The sequence below is a fragment of the Daphnia carinata genome, chromosome 1 (assembly GCF_022539665.2).
Source record: "Daphnia carinata strain CSIRO-1 chromosome 1, CSIRO_AGI_Dcar_HiC_V3, whole genome shotgun sequence".
Taxonomy (NCBI): Eukaryota; Metazoa; Arthropoda; class Branchiopoda; order Diplostraca; family Daphniidae; genus Daphnia; species Daphnia carinata.
In genome coordinates, this window is record NC_081331.1 from 13,976,791 (window position 1) to 13,996,477 (window position 19,687).

The 19,687-nt window shown below is 40.3% G+C and overlaps 7 protein-coding genes and 1 pseudogene across 8 annotated transcripts; 4 read left to right on the plus strand and 4 right to left on the minus strand.

Moving 5' to 3' along the window:
* Positions 1-816: 816 nt before the first annotated feature.
* On the minus strand, positions 817-3,133 carry LOC130691582 (pupal cuticle protein Edg-78E-like). Of its 2 annotated transcripts, none has more exons than XM_059494810.1 (3): positions 3,112-3,133; positions 1,350-1,501; positions 817-1,268 (listed from the first exon to the last, which is right to left on the minus strand). In XM_059494810.1, the coding sequence occupies exons 1-3, from the start codon at positions 3,118-3,120 to the stop codon at positions 911-913; spliced, it is 519 nt and encodes a 172-aa protein (XP_059350793.1). In that variant the 5' UTR covers positions 3,121-3,133; the 3' UTR covers positions 817-910. The 2 variants fall into 2 exon arrangements, with proteins under 2 accessions (XP_059350793.1, XP_057370523.1); XM_057514540.2 differs by lacking the exon at positions 3,112-3,133 and adding an exon at positions 1,588-1,691.
* A 506-nt stretch (positions 3,134-3,639) lies between these two features.
* LOC130691584 (larval cuticle protein 65Ag1-like) lies at positions 3,640-4,504 on the minus strand. Its single transcript, XM_057514542.2, has 3 exons — positions 4,389-4,504; positions 4,158-4,309; positions 3,640-4,087 (listed from the first exon to the last, which is right to left on the minus strand). The coding sequence occupies exons 1-3, from the start codon at positions 4,395-4,397 to the stop codon at positions 3,730-3,732; spliced, it is 519 nt and encodes a 172-aa protein (XP_057370525.2). The 5' UTR covers positions 4,398-4,504; the 3' UTR covers positions 3,640-3,729.
* Positions 4,505-5,072: 568 nt separating this feature from the next.
* On the minus strand, positions 5,073-5,875 carry LOC130691586 (pupal cuticle protein Edg-78E-like). The gene is made up of 3 exons (XM_057514545.2): positions 5,812-5,875; positions 5,569-5,720; positions 5,073-5,506 (listed from the first exon to the last, which is right to left on the minus strand). Exons 1-3 carry the CDS (start codon positions 5,818-5,820, stop codon positions 5,155-5,157), a joined length of 513 nt encoding a protein of 170 aa, XP_057370528.1. The 5' UTR covers positions 5,821-5,875; the 3' UTR covers positions 5,073-5,154.
* Positions 5,876-6,798: 923 nt separating this feature from the next.
* Positions 6,799-7,705, minus strand: LOC130691577 (cuticle protein 3-like). The gene is made up of 3 exons (XM_057514533.1): positions 7,578-7,705; positions 7,325-7,476; positions 6,799-7,243 (listed from the first exon to the last, which is right to left on the minus strand). The coding sequence occupies exons 1-3, from the start codon at positions 7,638-7,640 to the stop codon at positions 6,886-6,888; spliced, it is 573 nt and encodes a 190-aa protein (XP_057370516.1). The 5' UTR covers positions 7,641-7,705; the 3' UTR covers positions 6,799-6,885.
* Positions 7,706-12,273: 4,568 nt separating this feature from the next.
* Positions 12,274-13,079, plus strand: LOC130691593 (larval cuticle protein 1-like). The gene is made up of 3 exons (XM_057514553.2): positions 12,274-12,381; positions 12,476-12,591; positions 12,664-13,079. Exons 1-3 carry the CDS (start codon positions 12,289-12,291, stop codon positions 12,917-12,919), a joined length of 465 nt encoding a protein of 154 aa, XP_057370536.1. The 5' UTR covers positions 12,274-12,288; the 3' UTR covers positions 12,920-13,079.
* Positions 13,080-15,697: 2,618 nt separating this feature from the next.
* LOC130691612 (larval cuticle protein LCP-22-like) lies at positions 15,698-16,425 on the plus strand. Its single transcript, XM_057514579.2, has 3 exons — positions 15,698-15,761; positions 15,824-15,939; positions 16,029-16,425. Exons 1-3 carry the CDS (start codon positions 15,753-15,755, stop codon positions 16,282-16,284), a joined length of 381 nt encoding a protein of 126 aa, XP_057370562.1. The 5' UTR covers positions 15,698-15,752; the 3' UTR covers positions 16,285-16,425.
* Positions 16,426-17,076: 651 nt separating this feature from the next.
* On the plus strand, positions 17,077-17,816 carry LOC130691605 (endocuticle structural glycoprotein SgAbd-3-like). The gene is made up of 3 exons (XM_057514564.2): positions 17,077-17,184; positions 17,257-17,375; positions 17,441-17,816. Exons 1-3 carry the CDS (start codon positions 17,176-17,178, stop codon positions 17,694-17,696), a joined length of 384 nt encoding a protein of 127 aa, XP_057370547.1. The 5' UTR covers positions 17,077-17,175; the 3' UTR covers positions 17,697-17,816.
* A 769-nt stretch (positions 17,817-18,585) lies between these two features.
* Positions 18,586-19,342, plus strand: LOC130691595 (larval cuticle protein 1-like; annotated as a pseudogene).
* Positions 19,343-19,687: the final 345 nt, after the last annotated feature.

Genomic DNA, 19,687 nt, shown 5'->3' on the forward strand with positions numbered 1-19,687 from the left:
TAGAAAAGAACAACACTCTCTCTTTCATAAACCCTCGTTTGCATATGCCTTTATATGCGTATTCGTCCACTCTTGTGATTTTCGACTATTAGGAATTTTAGATAGTTAAAGGCTACAAAGGATAAATGTCAATCATTCTATTTCTTTGAGGATAACGCGAAAAAGTTTTGCAATATACGATCGAAGTTTCGTCAATTCGTTATCCGTTTATTATATGCTGTAAAAGTAGATGGAGCACGCGAGTTCGAGATACAGGTCCGGCACAGGGATTAAAGCCATCCTGTTTTAAAAGCATTTAAATTACTGGTCGGTTTTTTTAGTTATCGTCAGGAACACCCCACGCCCCAACTATTGCAAAATTATGTAAAGCTAGAGACACAAATATCTTATGCTATTTGATTGGGTTCACTGTGTTAATAGAGTTGTTTGGTGCGTTCCATTTGGCTGGACAAGTTTCGAAACCGCATTTCAGTTGAGAGATTAAATTTGCATAGAATTTTACATTGCTTTCGATTTTTTAAGTAGCTCTGTTTAGCAAAAATTATCCCCCGCCCAATATTAGTGAATCTTAAAATTATATGCTACTGACGTGTCTAATCTAACTTTGCTCAGTTTGATTGACTCATTGTAGTTACTAGTAAATGCAATGAGATTCTGTTTTCATTGGATGTCGAGTTTAATTGCAGGCTTAATCCTTAAGTAATAACATTCTTCGTTAAATTTTCCGTAACGTGGTAATTGATAGGTACTGAATGAATGTAATGTGTACGACATTCCACATTCGCATCATTCGAGAACATAGAAGAGTAAAACGAATTTTTGATGTGCGATAGTTTATATTTACACCACCTGCTTCATTGGCAATTCATCGAATACAGATGGATACAGTTCATATTTAAAGTCTTATAATTTAATAGATTTTGTAGCCCTTTCCGTTGAATGGAATGTGGACTGGGGCGACGGGGAGTTCGTATTCGTGGACGGGGGCGACCGGGAGTTCGTACTCGTGGACGGGAGCAACTGGGAGCTCGTAGACGTGGACGGGAGCGACGGGCAGGTGGTCACCCTTGGGCTTGAATCCAGCATCATCAGCGACCCAGGTCAAAGTGAATTTCTCGCCTTCAGGTGAAACCCAGTAAGAAGATCCCTGGTTGGTGTTACCGTAGACTTCCTCTTTGGTTTCTTTGCCATAGTCATCGACTGTGGTGACGGTGAATTTCTTCTGGGCCTGGGATTCAGCGCGGGTGGCGTAGTCGGATTGGGCGTAGCTGCATTAGAAAATGTTGGTTAAGTCAAAATCCTTTTTCTCCAGAAAAATGAGCAACCAGGGGATTAGGTTTCAAACTTACTTCCATTGGCTGCTTCCATCGAGATTGCGCTCATCAGATTGGCCAGTGACGACGATCTCTGGGTATTTGTAGTCCTTCTCGTACTTTTTCTCGTACGATGGGTAGCCAGAAGGAACGGCAGCAGCAACGGCCAAGACAGCGGCGATGATAAACTGAAAGAAGAACGTATGGCTCTAGTTAATTTGCGAATAGCGTTATTGTTAACTAGTGTAGGAAAGAAAATGTTTGATGTCCTTACGAGTTTCATGTTGAATTGGATTGTGTGGAACAACTGATACTGTTTCTCTTTCAAGTCTTCGCTTTTATAGTTGGTGAAGGGCTGTATAGGCCACTGTCGGCTGACCCAATTGCATGGGACATATTACATGATAGTTTCCAATCGACTAGTAGATCTTGCTGATGCATTCTCTTTTTTTTGGAGTACTCGAATGTTTGACATCCACTCCGATTTTGGAAAACATTCTTAGACTAAGTTAGGAAATAGTTTATTGTGCCCCATAATTCAATTGTGTCCTTCTAGTTCTTAGCTGGAATCCATTTCTGTTGTTCCACGAATTTGACAGCTTGCGGATACAACGCTCACCCTTGTATGAAATTCGTGTAAAAGAAGGTGATAAATGGATACTTTCTTTTAATTATCTTCGTTTTACATCATCTTTGAATGATTGACCGTCATTGGAATCGTAATTCCACAATACTTCCAGAGCTGAACATTTAGCGCCATTGTGTCGCATTCTTGATTGCAGCTTAGCTACAATTTATCACAGACATTGGTAAAAATTTGAAATTGAAATTCCTTCGAAAATGATAACCACAATTTTTTTCCCCCTTGTTTATTTTGTTTACTCGTTTGTTTTCCTTTCTAAGGTAGGGAGGTCTTTATTATTTTTTTTTTTTTATGCCATGAAGGTTGAATTCCAACCACCGTGTCTTTCAAATGTCCTGTATTAAAATTATCCTTGACCATTTCTACGAAAAATTTGGTGTGAATCTAGTAGAGACATTCAATTCTACATTTTCACTTGGCTTTGCTTTGATCGTGCTGAGAAATTTTGCATTTAACAACAGCGTGATTTGGTCGACGTTAATATGACATTGTTCGTATGTTTGAATCAAGTTCCTATCAGTAGTCCGTTTTCTTTGTTTGCATAATTTGAAAGACTTGCTACTAATATTAATGCACATTTCAACAATAGTGAAAGCGATTTGTATTTATTTGCATAATAAAGAACTTACGTCATATTATAGGTTAGACACGTTAAATAGTTAAACGAAACGATATGAACGGTGCAGATGGCCTTCTCATTTGGGCAGGATTCGATTTCTCTGGCATGTTTTTTCTTTTTTCAAGTGCATTAAGGATGGCCTGGAAGTTATTCTGGACAATCACTACCTTCTGCTTGGCTTGCTACTGGGTTTCGGAAACCACATCTGAAAGCGGGAAGTGCCGTCCGATAGAGCGTAGCTATACATCAATAAAAATGGAATTGAAAAATGTTTTGCATTAGACAGTGGCCCAAGTGATTTTAAGAAAAGCTGAATCCATTCAATTTACTTCCATTGGTTTGTGCCGTTGACGTGACGAACATCAGATTGGCTCACGATGGTGACCTCGGCGGTTTTGGTGTCCTTCCCGTCCGTCTTAGTGGTGGACGGAGCAGCGGCAGCGACGGCCAAGAGAACGAAAATGAGAAACTGAGAAATGTGTTAGAAGAAAAACTTTCATTTTAAATGCAAGTAACCTCCAGACATAGTAACGTACCAGCTTCATGTCGACTCTGGATGATGAGTTAGAGAACTGAAGTTTACGGCAAGTTGCAGACGAGTTCATATAGTTGGTGAAAGGAAAGTAGAATCCAATTGCCGAACGGCCGTTGCCAAGTGACCTAGTTTTTTTTGCATAACACTACCTTGCGTCTCACGCATTTTTCCGCAAGCTGTTTTCGTTCAGGCTCGTCTGATGCATCCAATTTCTCTATCATTTAATGCCGCGAAACGGTAGATTTGAGATAGAAGATTGGGAAAATATAGCTTTCTGTCTGGGCTGCTATTTTAGGAAAGGCTTCCGGAATTCGTTTACGTTTTTCGCAAACCAAAAAATAAAGCAGGTACGTCTTACGAAAACATTTTTGCCACTTTTAGACACAAACCTCGCCCTGAAAGCGTGGCATATTGCCAAGTGGCTGAGCACAGGCTTGTTGTAGACATAGGCGAGATTGGCTTGACCGAAACCGCTGTTTAACACGCTAAGCAATGACTCGTTGTATATCGTTAATTCAAGCTAATCAAATTGAATGTTCATTGGATGTATTTACATAAACGCATTCGACATCTTGGGGGACGGAGAATACATTGGGTTTAAGTTAGCGGGTCGAATAATTTAAAAGATTTTGTGACCTTTGCCGTTGAAGGGAATGTGGACGGGAGCAACGGGGAGTTCGTATTCGTGAACGGGAGCGACGGGGAGTTCGTAGACGTGGACGGGAGCGACTGGGAGTTCGTAGACATGGACGGGAGCGACGGGCAAGTGATCACCCTTGGGTTGGAAACCGGCCTCATCGGCAACCCAGGTCAAAGAGATTTTCTGTCCTGAAGCGGAAACCCAATAAGAGGATCCTTTGTTGGTGTTGCCGTAGACTTCCTCTTTGGTTTCTTTGCCGTAGTCATCGACTTTGGTGACGGTGAACTTCTTCTGCTCTTGGGCTTCGTCACGGGTAGTGCCATCGGACAGAGCGTAGCTAATGATAAGACCGGATCATCCGAATTACGACATTTCTGTGGCATAACAAAAATCATCAACGAGCTTACTTCCACTTGCTGCTTCCGTCGAGGTTGCGCTCGTCGGATTGGCTGACGACGGTGATCTCGGGGTATTTGTAGTCTTTTCCGTATTTCTCCTCTTCGGTTTTGTATCCCGAAGGAGCGGCGGCAGCAATGGCCAAGACAGTGGCGATGATAAACTAAAAAAGAAGAATCCAAAATTCATTTAAGGGTGTTGATTGAAAGGGGGGGGGGGGGAATCCAAAGGTTGCTGTTTACCAGCTTCATTTTGACGTTGGTTGTTGGAAATGACAACTGATGCCTTCAACTTGACTGTGTTTGAGTTTATATAGCCACGCGAAAGGGCTCTTATTTGCCTGTGTGCTTTGTTTGACCTAGTTTCCTACTGTGGTAGTACTTGCCATTTCACTCTTTTCCGTAATTGATTTATTTCCAGGCCATGGCCTTCGATACATCACGTATCACTAACATTTAAGTATGGGGCAATCTTGTCTAATTTTGGTTTTCCTAGGAAAATTTTCACTAATTTTTTTATTGTTCTTCTTTCATTTGTATGTGTTAAAAGGAAAGGTACTTCCTAGGTCGGCTATGCGTAACATAATAAGACAACTATTAGACGGATGATTGTTCTCATATTTGCGCATTTCTGTAGCTCATATGCTGTGTTGCACATAGGTATGGATCATGGCTATTGAATATCTTTGTATGTAAGCGCTGTGGTTTGCTTTTCATGCGCGTTAAAGTCCCCGCAAAATCATCCTGTCGTTTCGCAAACCTGTTTATACAATTTTAGGTAAAAGAGAGAAAATAGTAATTGTTGGAAAAGAAGGTGATCCCCAAAATGAATCGTGTGTGAATTCACTTCCCTGTCTTTTTGTTAAACATCTTGTTCCGTAACGTTATTCATTCGTGGCAGCAGTAAATAGAAAAGGAAGAAAGATATTGGTCGATATTTTGCTTTTATTGTACAAAAGTATTCTATATCACATAGGATACATTGATAAACAAACAATTATTTAATAATTTAATAGCCGGGTCCGGTACGAGAGTAGGGGAGAGCTGGGGCAACGGGGAGAACGTATTCGTGGACGGGGGCGACTGGGAGTTCGTATTCATGGACGGGGGCAACGGGGAGTTCGTAGACGTGGACGGGAGCAACGGGCAAGTGGTCACCCTTGGGCTGGAATCCAGCATCATCAGCGGTCCAGGTCAAAGTGAATTTCTCGCCTTCAGGTGAAACCCAGTAGGAAGATCCCTTGTTGGTGTTGCCCATAACATCCTCGTAGGTGGCCTTTCCGTAAGAATCGTATTTAACTCCTTGCATCTTCTTCTGGACTTGGGATTCTTCACGGGTGGTGTAGTCAGACTGGGCGTAGCTATAAACATTACGAATGTGCGATTAGTCTGTTGCATTGTTTAAATTGAAATGAATGCTTACTTCCATTGGCTGCTGCCATCGAGATTGCGCTCATCAGATTGGCTGGTGACGACGATCTCTGGGTATTTGTAGTCCTTCTCGTATTTCTTCTCCTCGGTCTTGTAACCGGAAGGAGCTGCGACGGCAGCAGCCAAGAGAGCGGCGATGATAAACTGCAATAAAAATCACCAATTTAATCAATTTGAGATTGTGTTGATCGGCTAAAATTTGAAAAATTAAATCCTGCAATGGTTGACTTCTTACCAGTTTCATGTTGAATTCGGTTGAATTGTTGAACAACTGATACTTTTTCTGAAATATGCCTGTGCTTTTATAGCAAGGGAAGGGCGTGCATCGTACCTGTGTACACACAGGTGCGGTAACTTCCTTGCAATCGGACCGTGACCTAATTCTTGAATAGTTTAGTTTCGTTTTGTGAGGTTTGCGAGCGAACCATTCACTTTACCTGCACTGTCTAACACGTGAATTGCCTAATGTCCATGAACATATCTAGTTCTTCCGCATGCTGGAACACTGGTTTAGTAAGTCTTGGTTATGCAACCCTAAGTGTTGATTGTATTACAAGCCTTCTACTTAGATATAAGACCCATTCTATATAGATATGAGCGATTTTTTTTCACAATTTTCAAATGAATAAAGAAAAATTCAGTAGCACTTTGCGTATTGATAAAACTGACCGACGTATTTTCGTAAAGGTGGGACGCCTTGAATTAGTCGCAGGGAGAAAATTATCTGCAATAAAACCCGTATATTTTGATTTGAAATTCTCCTTTTTATTCCGAACGGAAATGCTAGAGACAAATTGCTCGTGGTAAGAATATTTCACTGCTTTTACAAGGCTATTCTGCCACAGATTTTATACAAAAACCGTATGGGAACCGGCCCTTTCAAGTATGGAAAATTACAAACTGAACAGTATCAGTATCGCTTTTCAAATCATGTAGGAACAACTGTTTTGAATGTAGTGTGTTCGCCACTCGAATTCTCTCATAAAACTTTACGTATCTAAAGTTCCAAATTTGCTGACGTCTAGCATTTGATATGGGGGAATAATAAAAAAGTAAATTACAAACTTATACTGGACTTTATGTAAAAGAGGATTTTGCAGGTATTCTCTCTGCCAAATAGTAGCCTTTTAATTCAACGGGGCTTGTTGATTCATGCTTTGAGATAACATAACGGATAGCTTATGTCTTTTCATTAATAAGCGACAAAATACTGCGTAAACTTGGATGTTCTTTACGTATATTTACACCAGCATATTCAATGGCATAGCATTGAATATCTGGATAAGTGCTTCAGGCAAAAAATAATAATTTAATAGATTTTGTAGCCCTTTCCGTTGAATGGAATATGGACTGGGGCGACGGGGAGTTCGTATTCGTGGACGGGGGCGACCGGGAGTTCGTACTCGTGGACGGGAGCAACTGGAAGTTCGTAAACGTGGACGGGAGCGACGGGCAAGTGATCGCCCTTGGGTTTGAATCCAGCATCATCAGCGACCCAGGTCAAAGTGAATTTCTCGCCTTCAGGTGAAACCCAGTAAGAAGATCCCTGGTTGGTGTTACCGTAGACTTCCTCTTTGGTTTCTTTGCCATAGTCATCGACTTTGGTGACGACGAATTTCTTCTGGGCCTGGGATTCAGCGCGGGTAGCGTAGTCGGATTGGGCGTAGCTGCATCGGAAAACGTTGGGTTAGTCAAAATCCTTTTTTCTCCGGAAAATGAGCGAGCAAATGATTAGGTTGCAAACTTACTTCCATTGGCTGCTTCCATCGAGATTGCGCTCATCAGATTGACCAGTGACAACGATCTCTGGGTATTTGTAGTCCTTCTCGTACTTCTTCTCGTACGATGGGTAGCCAGAAGGAACGGCGGCAGCAACGGCCAAGACAGTGGCAATGATAAACTATAGATATTGAAATGAATTGAATAAATTTTAATTTGTTTCTTGATTTGATTATAGAATTCAAGTGGACTGTTTGGCAATGGGACTACTGTAAAACTCACCAGTTTCATGGTAGTATGAAGTCGGTTAGCTTGAAAGTAACTGATACCTTTTGCATTGTTCATCTCTTTATTTATACAACCGGCACGTAAAACGCACAACCTATTTTTGACCTAGACTTCAGCTAGGCTTGCATTCAAATTCGAACAATCACGTGATTTGTTGATCAAATGCACGTGCACAAAAATATGGGTGTTTCCTTGTGGTCATAACCCTCCTTCTTTTTCCGTTGCTTTTCCAAGTTTTTGACGACGCCAACTCTCCCGACTAACTTTCCCTTTTTTCTTGTATTCGCGTTTGTCTTCTATTGTTTCATCTTGGCTGCAACGCTCATCTCCGTACCTCGACGTTCAGAACAAAAAGAAACTTGTCAGTCAGCATAAAGTGATCGATTCGATTCAATTATTTCAAGTTCTCCGGAGGCCCTTGCGCATGTTAGCCTAGTTCCATTCATCGCTCTTCTAACCTTGTTTGTGGTTTAAGGGTATTTAGATTTCTATTCCATGCCAACGAAGACTGTTAGAAGAAAAAAAAACGAGTTTAATAGATATGTACGTTCAATGCCACGGTCCTTTCACCTGGTAGATAACCTGTAGCTGGAAAAACAAAAAATGCGGTGATAATTTCTGAAAGGGACAAGGCCTTCGCGTGACAGTTTTTGAAATCACGTACCTCTATAACTCATTCATGTTCAAAAACTACGTTTACGTTAAGGTGCAGTTTACGAATCGTGTCTGCAAGTCCCGTTGCCAATTCAAAGCAGTACGCGGAATAGCCCGTTTTTAATTTGTTGCCATATTGCCATTTCCAGTGAAACAAATAACTTGATTTCAATTGCCCTAGAAGGGTTGTTGGTTTTCTATTAGAGAAAGAAAAGGTGTCGTTACAGGTGTACCCTATTTGACGGCTTGCTATGTACGGAAATGATATCGTTATCACGTCTTGTGAAAATCAAAATGTTCCGTTTTCGATAGCGATCCGTTCGTCGTAAAATGCGGAGTCAACAAGAAAAACTGGGTTTGTTATAACCTCGTTGTTTCCCCCCTTAATCCAAACATTTCAGGACAACTTTCTGCGAATTTTTACCTTCCATTTAATGCCCATTGGGCGAGAAACTGTTTTCTTGCACAAAGAGAAATTCCATGTACCACATTCTTTAAAATCCATCTGGTTTAAGCAAATAGAAATTTTTCTATTGCTGCTACAAATCACCTGTGATTTATTTTAACCGTATTAAAAATTAATATCGTTACTACAACTCTACCGTAATAATGAGAGCCATCCGAGCCATTCCCAACCTTGCCCAACGATCGTTCATTAATTCAAAACACGTCCGCAAGTCTTTAACCATATCAGTACTGGTGAACGAAGGTACATACGTTCGATTCTGGAATATAAGCTGACCCTATTGAGGATAACAAAAACTAATGGAAGTATCAACCCTCCATATTAGGGGCTATTACCTTGTCCCAATATTTTCGTCACCACGTCGAAGACGAGGACGACGAAACTTGGCGTTTCTTGGGAATGTTTTATTCTGTGATAGGAGAGCAAAGAGGTTGCGCTGCAACAGGCATCCATACTCTCAAGAAAGGTAAACTTTCTCTTATTGTAAGAACATATCAAATACATATGCTCACTAGTTTCAATTGCACTAAAGGCGATGGAGAGAAAGTCGTTGAATTTAATTCGCCAATTAAGACGCAGCAGAACGGCGACGCATGTCATGAAGACTTCAGAGCAGATGATATCAACTATTTAAAATGATCTTTTAATATTAACTTTCATTTCTTTTTTTTTCCCCTAGCGTGTTGACTTGATTAACAGCAAGATGAAATTCATTGCGTTTCTTAATTGCTGTTCCTGGAGCGATAGAAAAGCTGACAATGGAATATAAATCCTGGCGAACAGTAGCAAAATGTAGAAAGTATTGTTTTCGAAATGATGGATTTCGGTTTTTTAAAATTCAGGATGATTTTTTGGGAAGATAATAGAAACGGGTTTGCGCCATCTTACATTCGGATTAACAACCTCCTCAGGTAAGAAAAAAACCCATCATACAGGTAACGAGAATAGATCGTATCGTGTACTTACTTTCAATTCCTACTTAAATACGTATTTGATACGAAAAGAATAAAAAAAGCGAAAACTTATCTGTTTCTGTTATTGTGTATGTTAATTTTATCGTAGCCTAATAGCGCAAAAAAGGGGAATTACATTGAAATAAGCCCGACTTTATGTACAAAAATTTAGGCATAACATTTTGATTCGAAATTCGATGACACCTAGCCTGCTGTAATCAAAAATACATGCTGATTCCGAATAAATATTAGTTTTTTAATTATATGCATTTCAGAATAAAGCGGAATAAATGTGATTCTTAGCGCAATTACAAAAAATGAGAATGTCCCCATAAGTCATACATCCCAAGTGGGTGGTGCCTTAATTAATTTTTAAGCCCGACAAAATAAGCCCGATTTTCTGTTTTTTACGGTTAATTCAAAAAGCAGAAGCCTACTATAAAAATGTGCCCCATTTTCGTGATCAGCGATCAATTTCGAATCGGAATACTGTATTTTTAACGAAATCTAGAATTTGACGAAAATTGAAAAGGTGAGAAGGCTATAGCCTTCTCATTTTTACGAAAATCATCAAAAAGCGACATCTCTCAGAATTCGAAAAAAATACACACGCAAGGCTCAAAATTGAACGCCAATTCAAACTAGCACGTTAGTTTTTCCGTAATCTATAAGGCTATCGAATTATGCGCAGTCAAAATAGTTATCACGCAATACAGCGCTATCATAATAACTATTGCGCACCTTTATACTTTAGATTACTCAAAAACCCTAAATTTTACGTAAAAACTAAGTTCATTTTCGTGATCCTTGTTAAATTATGAATTTAAATCGTGTATATTATTGCTTATTGTGTATAAATTTTTTTTTTTTAAGTCGGACTTGTTTGGTCGGGCTTATTTTGTCGGGCTTAAAATTTTTTCCTATTAAAAAATATAGCATAACTATATCGATTTTGATTCAAAATTAAGCAAAGAAAACGAAAATGGAATTTGTTTTTACGTAGAGTTTATAGTTTTTCAATAATCTAAAATCTAAAATTTAGGCATAACATTTTGACTCGAAATTTGATAAAACCTAGCGTGTTGTAACCAAAAATAAAAACTGATTCCGAAGAAAATATTAGTTTCTTTTAAATTATATGCATTTCAAAATAAAGCGGAATAAATGTGATTCTTAGCGCAACCACAAAAAGTGTTAATGTCACCGTAAATCATAAATCCCGAATGGGTGGGGTCTTTTATTTACTGGAAGGTGAATTGTCAAGGAAGACAATGCAGAATCTTTGGAAATAATAATCGAAATAAATGGTAAGCCAGAGAACAGGTGTTGTCTGTAAAAGGAAAGTGGGTCAAATTGCGTTTCATAATCACGTGTATTTGCGTCCAATTCCTACACGAATAACTGCTTGATGTGAAAAGTACAAAGAGAATGCGGAAACTTGCATTTTGCATGTCATTACGTATGATTAATTGTATCGCGTACCCTTATAGCGCAATAAAGGGGAAATTGCATTTTGCTGACGTGTTAAACTTGATGTCTAGAAACCAGTCATTCGATTCTCTCCTTTTGCGTTTCACCTGCCAGAAACACGCTACGATTCATCGTGGATTGCATCGACAGATTAATTTTCACGAAACCCGATATGTCATCCCAAAATGTCTGTAGGGTATGTGGGGTTTTTCTAACCTGCTGACTAAATATCGCGATTACAATCGCTGGCAAATAGACAAAAGATATTGGATCCGGTTTGAATAGTTGTTCGATTTACATCAGACGAAGACCAACAGGTAGGTGAACAACAGGTTCAGTAAGATGAAATGAATTTTCTCCGGCGCAAATTATTGCATCAGTTTCACCTTTACAAATTCACGCGGTTCGTAGAAACATCGTGCGGGGTACTCTTTCACGGTACCAGATGGCGTCAGGACGCAGAAGATGGGATTCTTGAAGAAGAGTTAACGCTTTAGGGCACGCCTCTAAGCAGGTGCATCTGCCTGGCATGAGCGCGAAACTCAAACGGGCAGCAAGTGTACGTTATGCCAACTCACGATAATGGTAATTATTAAATGTGTAGACTTTTAGCACTCGTTGGGTATAGAAAAACATCTGCACTTCTTTCGCATTATGAATTACGATCTGGATATACGTGTTTCTATTCTTATTTGCGCAATCACTTGTGATGGGGTCTTTGTTTTAAATCATTGCTTGACGATTGACGATTCAGCCTTCAAAGGACTCTGGTATGTGGCATAGCAATTTGTTGCTAAGGAGAACGTTACACAACTTAGTTATAGAAGTTAGCCTTGCTTTTACTCTTCTATGGTCTCGCCGATGAGGCACGGCAATGAGAGAAGAGTAAAAGTGGTAGACGACCCTGACTGTTGTGTCATTTGCAATTACAAAAATTCTCGTTGTTAAACAGTCTCTTCCTATCAGAATAAAAACGTGATTTTTCTTTTTCTTTTTGTTGAGTTTTTTTTTATTAGATGGAATTGCTATTACTGGTGCCCACTAGTTTTCTCCTTTCGCTCATCTCCATATACACCAACCCAAACGGCCCCGGGCTAAAGAAGAGAATGTTTGCTGTGAAAAGTCTCTCTCCACATCACTTTCATTCCACAAAATATAAAAGATGCCCAATGTTGGGTTCATCTTCACACTTCTCTCTCAACTGTCTTTCGAACAGCAACAGAGTAACCCCAAACTTTGCTTAAGAATGAAATTCGTAAGTCTCTATTATTTCTTTCAATTTTTGTTTACTCAATTTTGATTTATTTACATCTTGATTCCCTTCTCCTTGTTGGATATGTGTCATGCAGATCGTCGCTCTCGCTTTCTTGGCCGTGGCTTTGGCTGCACCGCAAGGAGACAAGAAGCCCATTGAGATTATTTCATCCAATAGCGAAACGAACGCTGATGGCAGCTACTCTTTCGAGTAAGTTCAACTACTCAATGCTGTTTTCATTTTACCCTAATAGAATGAATTGAATTCTCATTATGTTCACAGTTTCGAGAGCGCTGATGGCACTAAAGTGCAGGAAAGTGGCAGCCAGAAGCAAGTTGGACCTAAACCCGAAGACATCGGCACCGTCTCCAAGGGATCTTACTCCTACACCTCTCCCGATGGCGTCGTCATCACTGTCAACTGGGTTGCCGACGAGAACGGTTTCCAGGCTACCGGTGACCATTTGCCCACTCCTCCCCCGATGCCCGAGCACGTCGTCAAACTTTTGGCCGACTTGAAAGCCGCCGGTCTTTTGTAAACGGCTCAACCATATGCAATTTTGCGACTTTTGCTTTTATATATGTACATAACGTTCACGATGCTTTACGACCGCCTGTAACGTTGAAAGCAGAGAAAATGTGCTTGTATTACGATTTCCGTTAGCAAGTTACATAATACATTTTTGTACGTTATTCAAATAGTGCATTTCAATGGTTTGTTTCAGTCAACTTCAGTTTTAAACCAAATCCATTAAATCATTTACTTTAGTGCTAAACAGAGACAAGTTTTGAATTAAATATATTTAAAAAAGGATGCCTTTGGACATCACGATGTCGTGTCAAACTAGCCTTGAGTACTGCATGTGAACCATTGCGATTTCTCGGAACACGTTTCGCATCCCCCTTAATAAGCAACAATTAATAAATGCCAAAGGTTGTAAAACGTTAGGCGACAAGGATATAGCCATACAAGGTGCTGCGATATTCCCCACAATAGATAGGTAATAAACTTCAGCCCTCCCCGTGTTTGTGACAACTATAAGCATCGCAGTATTACTTCCGGCTCTTCTCATAAAATCAAATTTGCAATTGTGTTATATGGTTCACATCCCGATACGGAAAGCTATACAATCGGGGGCCGCTTCTTTGATGCATCGTTTTGTACTGATGACTCGCCGAACCAAACGTATAACATGAACTACCTTAAGTGTTAGGCCGTTCAAAATACATAGTTTTCATCCTTGGTAAAAGAAACACTCGTTAACCAGCATTCACCGCGTTAGTTCGTGTTGCCACCAGCGAAAGAAGGTCAGTTGTAACCGTGCGATGTTTGGTCAACAAGGCTGCGTGACCACGACGTAAGTACGAATATTTACAATCTACATGAATATTATTCTGTTTTAACGATGAAACTCGTGTCTGAAATAGTTCCGAGAAACACATGCAGCCAAGCTGGAAGCAATGCGAAAGAGATAGTTATCTGCCGCCAGAAGCAATTCAGAAAAGAAAGAGAAGGCTCTCGCTGAAACCATCATCGTAATAGTGTTTTATTATCATTCGTACACTTTTCGTTGAATCCTCGTGTTGGTGTGGAACTCTGCCCTTCACTCTCAAAAAAGTAGGTTGGCACATGAGAAAGGGATTTCAAGATATGCCTAGCGCTTCTTCTGGCGTATTAGGCCATCCAATTTCGTGTCTCAATTGAGCTTCTTTCATTCGCTGCAAAGAGTTTTGATGGTCACGAAGTTTGTTGAATGAAACGCGGCAGACTTTACTTAACAACTTAACGCCTCTTCGTGCAACACGCTGTCTATTATCACTACCCACCGGGCGATTTCTTGTGGCGGAATTCGGATCAACATGTCAATTTCATTTGGACAAATCTATGCGTGTCTTTCTGCATAGCTTTGCTATTCATCGTCTAGACACGTATACGTGCAAGCAAGTTATAAATTATTCACGAGGAAAAACTTCTGTTTGCATATACAAGCCCACGCTTGTGGCATCAATGAACAAGTTCATTCTAAATCAATGGTCATTGTTTGCGTGAATCACCTACGACTTTCCCGGCCGTCTTCCATCGCTCGTATAATAATTGCTTTTGCCATGCATTTTTAAGGGATGAGCAGCATGAATTTCAAGACTTCCGCCTGGTTTTTTTTGTGCTGAGATATAATTCTATAGAACTAAGAGGAGAAAAAGAAGTGAAGAGAAATCCATAAATTCAGGTCATAAGAGAACACAAATCCGACACTTTCTTGCCATACAAATCTCGCATTCAAATTGTGTGTGTCTCCAAATTCACACATTTTTGTCACTTCATGCTATTTAAACGCAGCAGCCTTTTCACGTTTCCTTTCGCACTCTCTGTTGAAATGTAGGATACCTTAAAAGATATGTACAGTGCGCATAATCAGACGTGGGTGCATAGTAAAAACCGAGTCTCGTGATTATTATTATTTTTTTTTTATTCAACTAAAAGCTACCGCTGACGCGTTCCTCCGTGAAGGCTGCATCAAAGAAGCGAAAGGAAGACCAAGATACAATTCGTCTGCCATTCCCAAATGACCTGGAATTCACGGTGAATGAGCAACGTATCACGTTGAAGTAAACCTAATCACACACCAAATGATGTGGGAGTCTGATAGCCTTGAAATTGGGTAACCCATCTCGTTTTCCCCATCTCTGCTTCCACAGTGTGTATGGCCTATCTCTTATGCTTCAGCAATTAGTGGTGACTAGTGTGGCCTTCAGCATTATAGAATGTTCGGCTCCACATTCATCTCGATTTACGTGGGAAAAAGAGACGAATTTCATCTGTATCTTTTTTTTTGTGCATTGAAGATGAAAGAAGACGTTTTTAAAGGCCAATGAAAATAGAAAGTTCCGTCTTGTGTTATTGTTTTCCGGTTTAGTACACTGAATGAAAAACTATCGCCTTGTCGATGGTGCAAGAAACTGAGAGTTCGTACACAGCTAACCGAAACTTACAGCACTTCAGTTCCACCGGTTATACAAATGGCTGTTGGGTGACAGAAGTGACGGTGACATCCGTCGCGTTGGAACTCTAACGACAGCAAATGATTCTTCGCCTTTCAAAAGGGATTTTATTGGGTGCCGTTGATGCGTCTATACGAACATACCCGTTTTCAGCACTTTCACTTATCTCCATACAGCACGTAGTCATAGGGTACGTTCGGCCTCCAGCAGGGAAAAAGAAGATGGCTCAGTCGGGAGTTGCTTTCAAAGGTCATGTACAATCTCCTTTTGGATGAAAGGCAGCTATAAAAAGGCCAGGTAGATGAGCGAATACCATCACAAACTTTTCTGCTGTCTTCTCAAGCACAAAGAAACTCTCAAACTCAATCAAAAATGAAATTGGTAAGTTTTTAGTTAACTGTTCGTATTCTTCTAATGCGATACCAACGCTAATTTGATTTTAGATCATCGCTCTCGCATTCTTGGCTGTGGCTTTGGCTGCTCCTCAAGGCGATAAGAAGCCGATTGAAATTATTTCATCCAACAGCGAAATGAACGCCGATGGAAGCTACTCGTTTGCGTAAGTTAATTCGATTTTCGCCAAACGTTCTACTCGCAATTTAGTTTGATACAACACCTACAGTGAATCGTAACTGATTTTTTTAACAGCTTCGAATCCGAGGATGGCACCAAGGTTGAGGAAAGCGGATCCCAGAAGCAAGTTGGACCTAAACCCGAGGATATCGGCACCGTTTCCCGCGGATCTTACTCTTACACCAGCCCCGATGGCGTCGTCCTCACCGTCAACTGGGTTGCTGATGAGAACGGTTTCCAGGCCACCGGTGATCATTTGCCCACTCCTCCCCCGAAGCCCGAACACGTCGTCAAGCTCCTTGCTGACTTGAAAGCTGCCGGTCTTCTGTAAACTCGTGCACATATTACTTACCAACATGTAACCACACCGCAATCAAATCAAATTGCTCCGATCGCTTTGTACAACTTCAATGGCAACGGTCCCAACTTTTTCTGGGATCAAAATACAAAACAAACGTTTAGTTCCGTAAAACCGATTCTCGTTATTGCGTGATTCACCATATCATTGCCCACTTCTAAATTATAAAATCGAAAGCGTACAACATTTGATTAACGGCAATAGACCTATAGTCCATCTTGCACGGAATCTTTTCGGGGCTGATCGAGCATCCACCTTTCACTTTTCATTAATGGCATTACTTCCACCTTTCATATCGATATCGTGATGAATGAAAGAATGACGTATATACTTCCATTTATGGTTTATAATATCATATTAAAGCTCACTGGGTCCAATTAAAGAATAAATGGACAGCATTAGCACCGTTTTCATAGCCGTCTTATTTTTCATAGTGTTCTAGTTAACCAAAAATATGGATGGAATGGCAAATAGTTTCTATGTTTATAAAAATGAGTATATATGGAAAATGAAAGGAATTTCTGACCTTACTTTTACTCTTCATAATGGAACCTTCTGTCTTCCGTTCGTAGGCATTTTGCGGGGGCTCTGAATCGACCGCACAGGTGTATCTATGGCTACTCGCCAACTTTTATTTCACTGCTGGGCCACCAACTCTCCTCTGTATTTGAATCTCTGCACTTTCATCTGCGGGGGATTCTTGCGTGGAATCACCGAAATCTATACAGCCCATTCAGAAAGTGGGAAGGCCCTTGAATTTCAGTCCGTGTAGGAATATAAAAAGATGGCTAGTGTTGGAATGATCATCACACTTCTCTCTCAACTGCCCTCAGAAGAGCAACAGAATTCCAACACTTGTCAAAAATGAAATTGGTACGAGTAAAATCTCAAGCAATCTTTAATTCTTTTTCATTTCATTTATTTATACCCTTCGTTCTATGGCAGTCGATCGTCGCCCTCGCTTTCTTGGCTGTCGCTTTTGCTGCACCTCAAGGAGACAAGAAGCCCATTGAGATTATTTCATCCAACAGCGAAGCAAATGCTGATGGAAGCTATTCTTTTGCGTAAGTTAGTTCTCCATGTCTGATCTGTGTATTTAATCCAAAATGGATATCAATTTCATCGACAGATTCGAGAGTGCCGATGGTACGAAAGTGTCCGAGAGCGGTAGCCAAAAGCAAGTTGGACCTAAACCCGAAGACATCGGCACCGTCTCCAAGGGATCTTACTCTTACACTTCTCCCGATGGTGTCGTCATCACCGTCAACTGGGTTGCCGATGAGAACGGTTTTCAGGCTACCGGCGATCACCTGCCTACTCCTCCCCCGATGCCTGAGCACGTCGTGAAGATGCTGGCCGATTTGAAGGCAGCCGGTGTTCTGTAAACTATTGGCGTCTGGTCTACAGTCATGTGATCAAAACAAATTGCTCCGCTCGCTTTGTACAATTTCAAATGTCCCTCTCTTTTTTATTAGGAAATAAAGAAAAATTTACTTGCGTAAAAAGCAATTCTATTCTCTAGTTGCAATCAAAAGTGAATGGCAAACACGAAAGAAAACAGGAAACAACGACACAATTTTTAGAAAGATGAAAATGCTTTTTGTGTTGGCTATCTTACAACAAAAAGAAAATTCATAATAGTTTTTTTTTTCTTTTCTGCTATCGGGACTGAAACGGTAAGCCATCACGTTAATAAAAAAAAACAGTTGCTCATAAAAAGAACAGTGTAGCTCTTACTGTGTTGCATAAATTTGCTACAAAACATTGGAATGAAAAATTAAATCTCAATAATTTTATAGCGGAATAAATCCACCATTCCATGGAGAGATCCATGATAGTCTGTTTCAAACCAGAATATTTCATCTCAATACAACCGATTCAATATGCCATTGCAATTATGAGCGAGCATGTTGCGATTTCCGGCTTTTATTTCTAATGCTTTCCTTATGCTATATCAGTTTGATACCACAAAAAACGGAATGGCAACAACGATGTACGAGAGCTGGAAGCTACGCTAAAATGAAAATATGCCATTTAAAAAGCTGTTACCACCATCGATGAGACAAGACTGTGAGTGACCACATGTGGCTATGGGCTATATGCCAAACCCTTTTCGTGAAAGGACCACCCACTCACGACATATTTCTGTACGCCTCCATACTACAGCGTCTTCTCCCGTATTCGAGATGGGAACTGGAAACCCCCCGGGGAAGCATTGGGATCCATATCATTTGCTGAGAAAGTGGGCAGACCCTTACGTTTACCACATCGTGCCGCTGAAGATAAAAGATGCTCAGCAGCACAACCATCAACGCACTTCTCTCGCAACTGTTTTCTGAACAACAACGCAGCATCACAATTTCTTGAGAAAATGAAATTCGTAAGTTCCCATATAGAATTATGCATCAGAAAAATTTATATTTTCTTTATTTAATTACTCTTACTTCATTGGTGGGATCACAGATTGTCGCTCTCGCTTTCTTGGCCGTGGCTTTGGCTGCACCACAAGGTGATAAGAAGCCCATTGAGATTATTTCATCCAACAGTGAAATGAACGCCGATGGCAGCTACTCTTTCAAGTAAGTCCGTTGTGTAATCGAGGTACAATTATAATTTTTGGATTGGGATTCAAATGTCAATAATCTTCAGCTTCGAGAGCGCTGATGGCACAAAAGTGTCAGAGAGTGGCAACCAGAAGAAAGTCGGACCCAAGGATGAAGATATTGGAACTGTCTCCAAAGGATCTTACTCTTACCTCTCTCCCGATGGTGTCACTCTCACCGTCAATTGGGTTGCCGATGAGAACGGATTCCAGGCCACCGGTGACCACTTGCCCACTCCGCCACCGATGCCCGCTCACGTCGTCAAGCTCCTCGCCGACTTGAAAGCCGCCGGTGCTCTGTAAATCTGTGCATATATCCCCCATCAACTTGAAGCCACTCGAAAAAATGTTTAGAATATGTTGCCACTTTGTAAAGTCCAATGTAATTATTCCTTTTTTTAAATAAAGAAAAAAAATTTTCAATTTAAACTGTTTTCTTATTACTGCTAGAAGACAAATGATTCCTGGGCAATCGTTTTCAACTATTACTAGAATTAAGCTAAAGGAAATGAGTGCTATCCGCATTTTCTCATTTCTGTTTTATTTTTAAATAATCTTAATTAAGGAGATCATTTTATTATGAAATTAACATTTAGTGGGATCATAATGGGTTGGATTTCATCTAAATCTATGTGAAAATTTCAAGTCCGGTGTTTTTCACGAAAAATATGGGATTAAAAAATAAGCCCGACAAAATAAGCCAAACAAATTAAGCCCGACTTTTTCACATTTTTCATTGTTTTTTCAAAAATCGAAGTATAGTTATAAAAACAC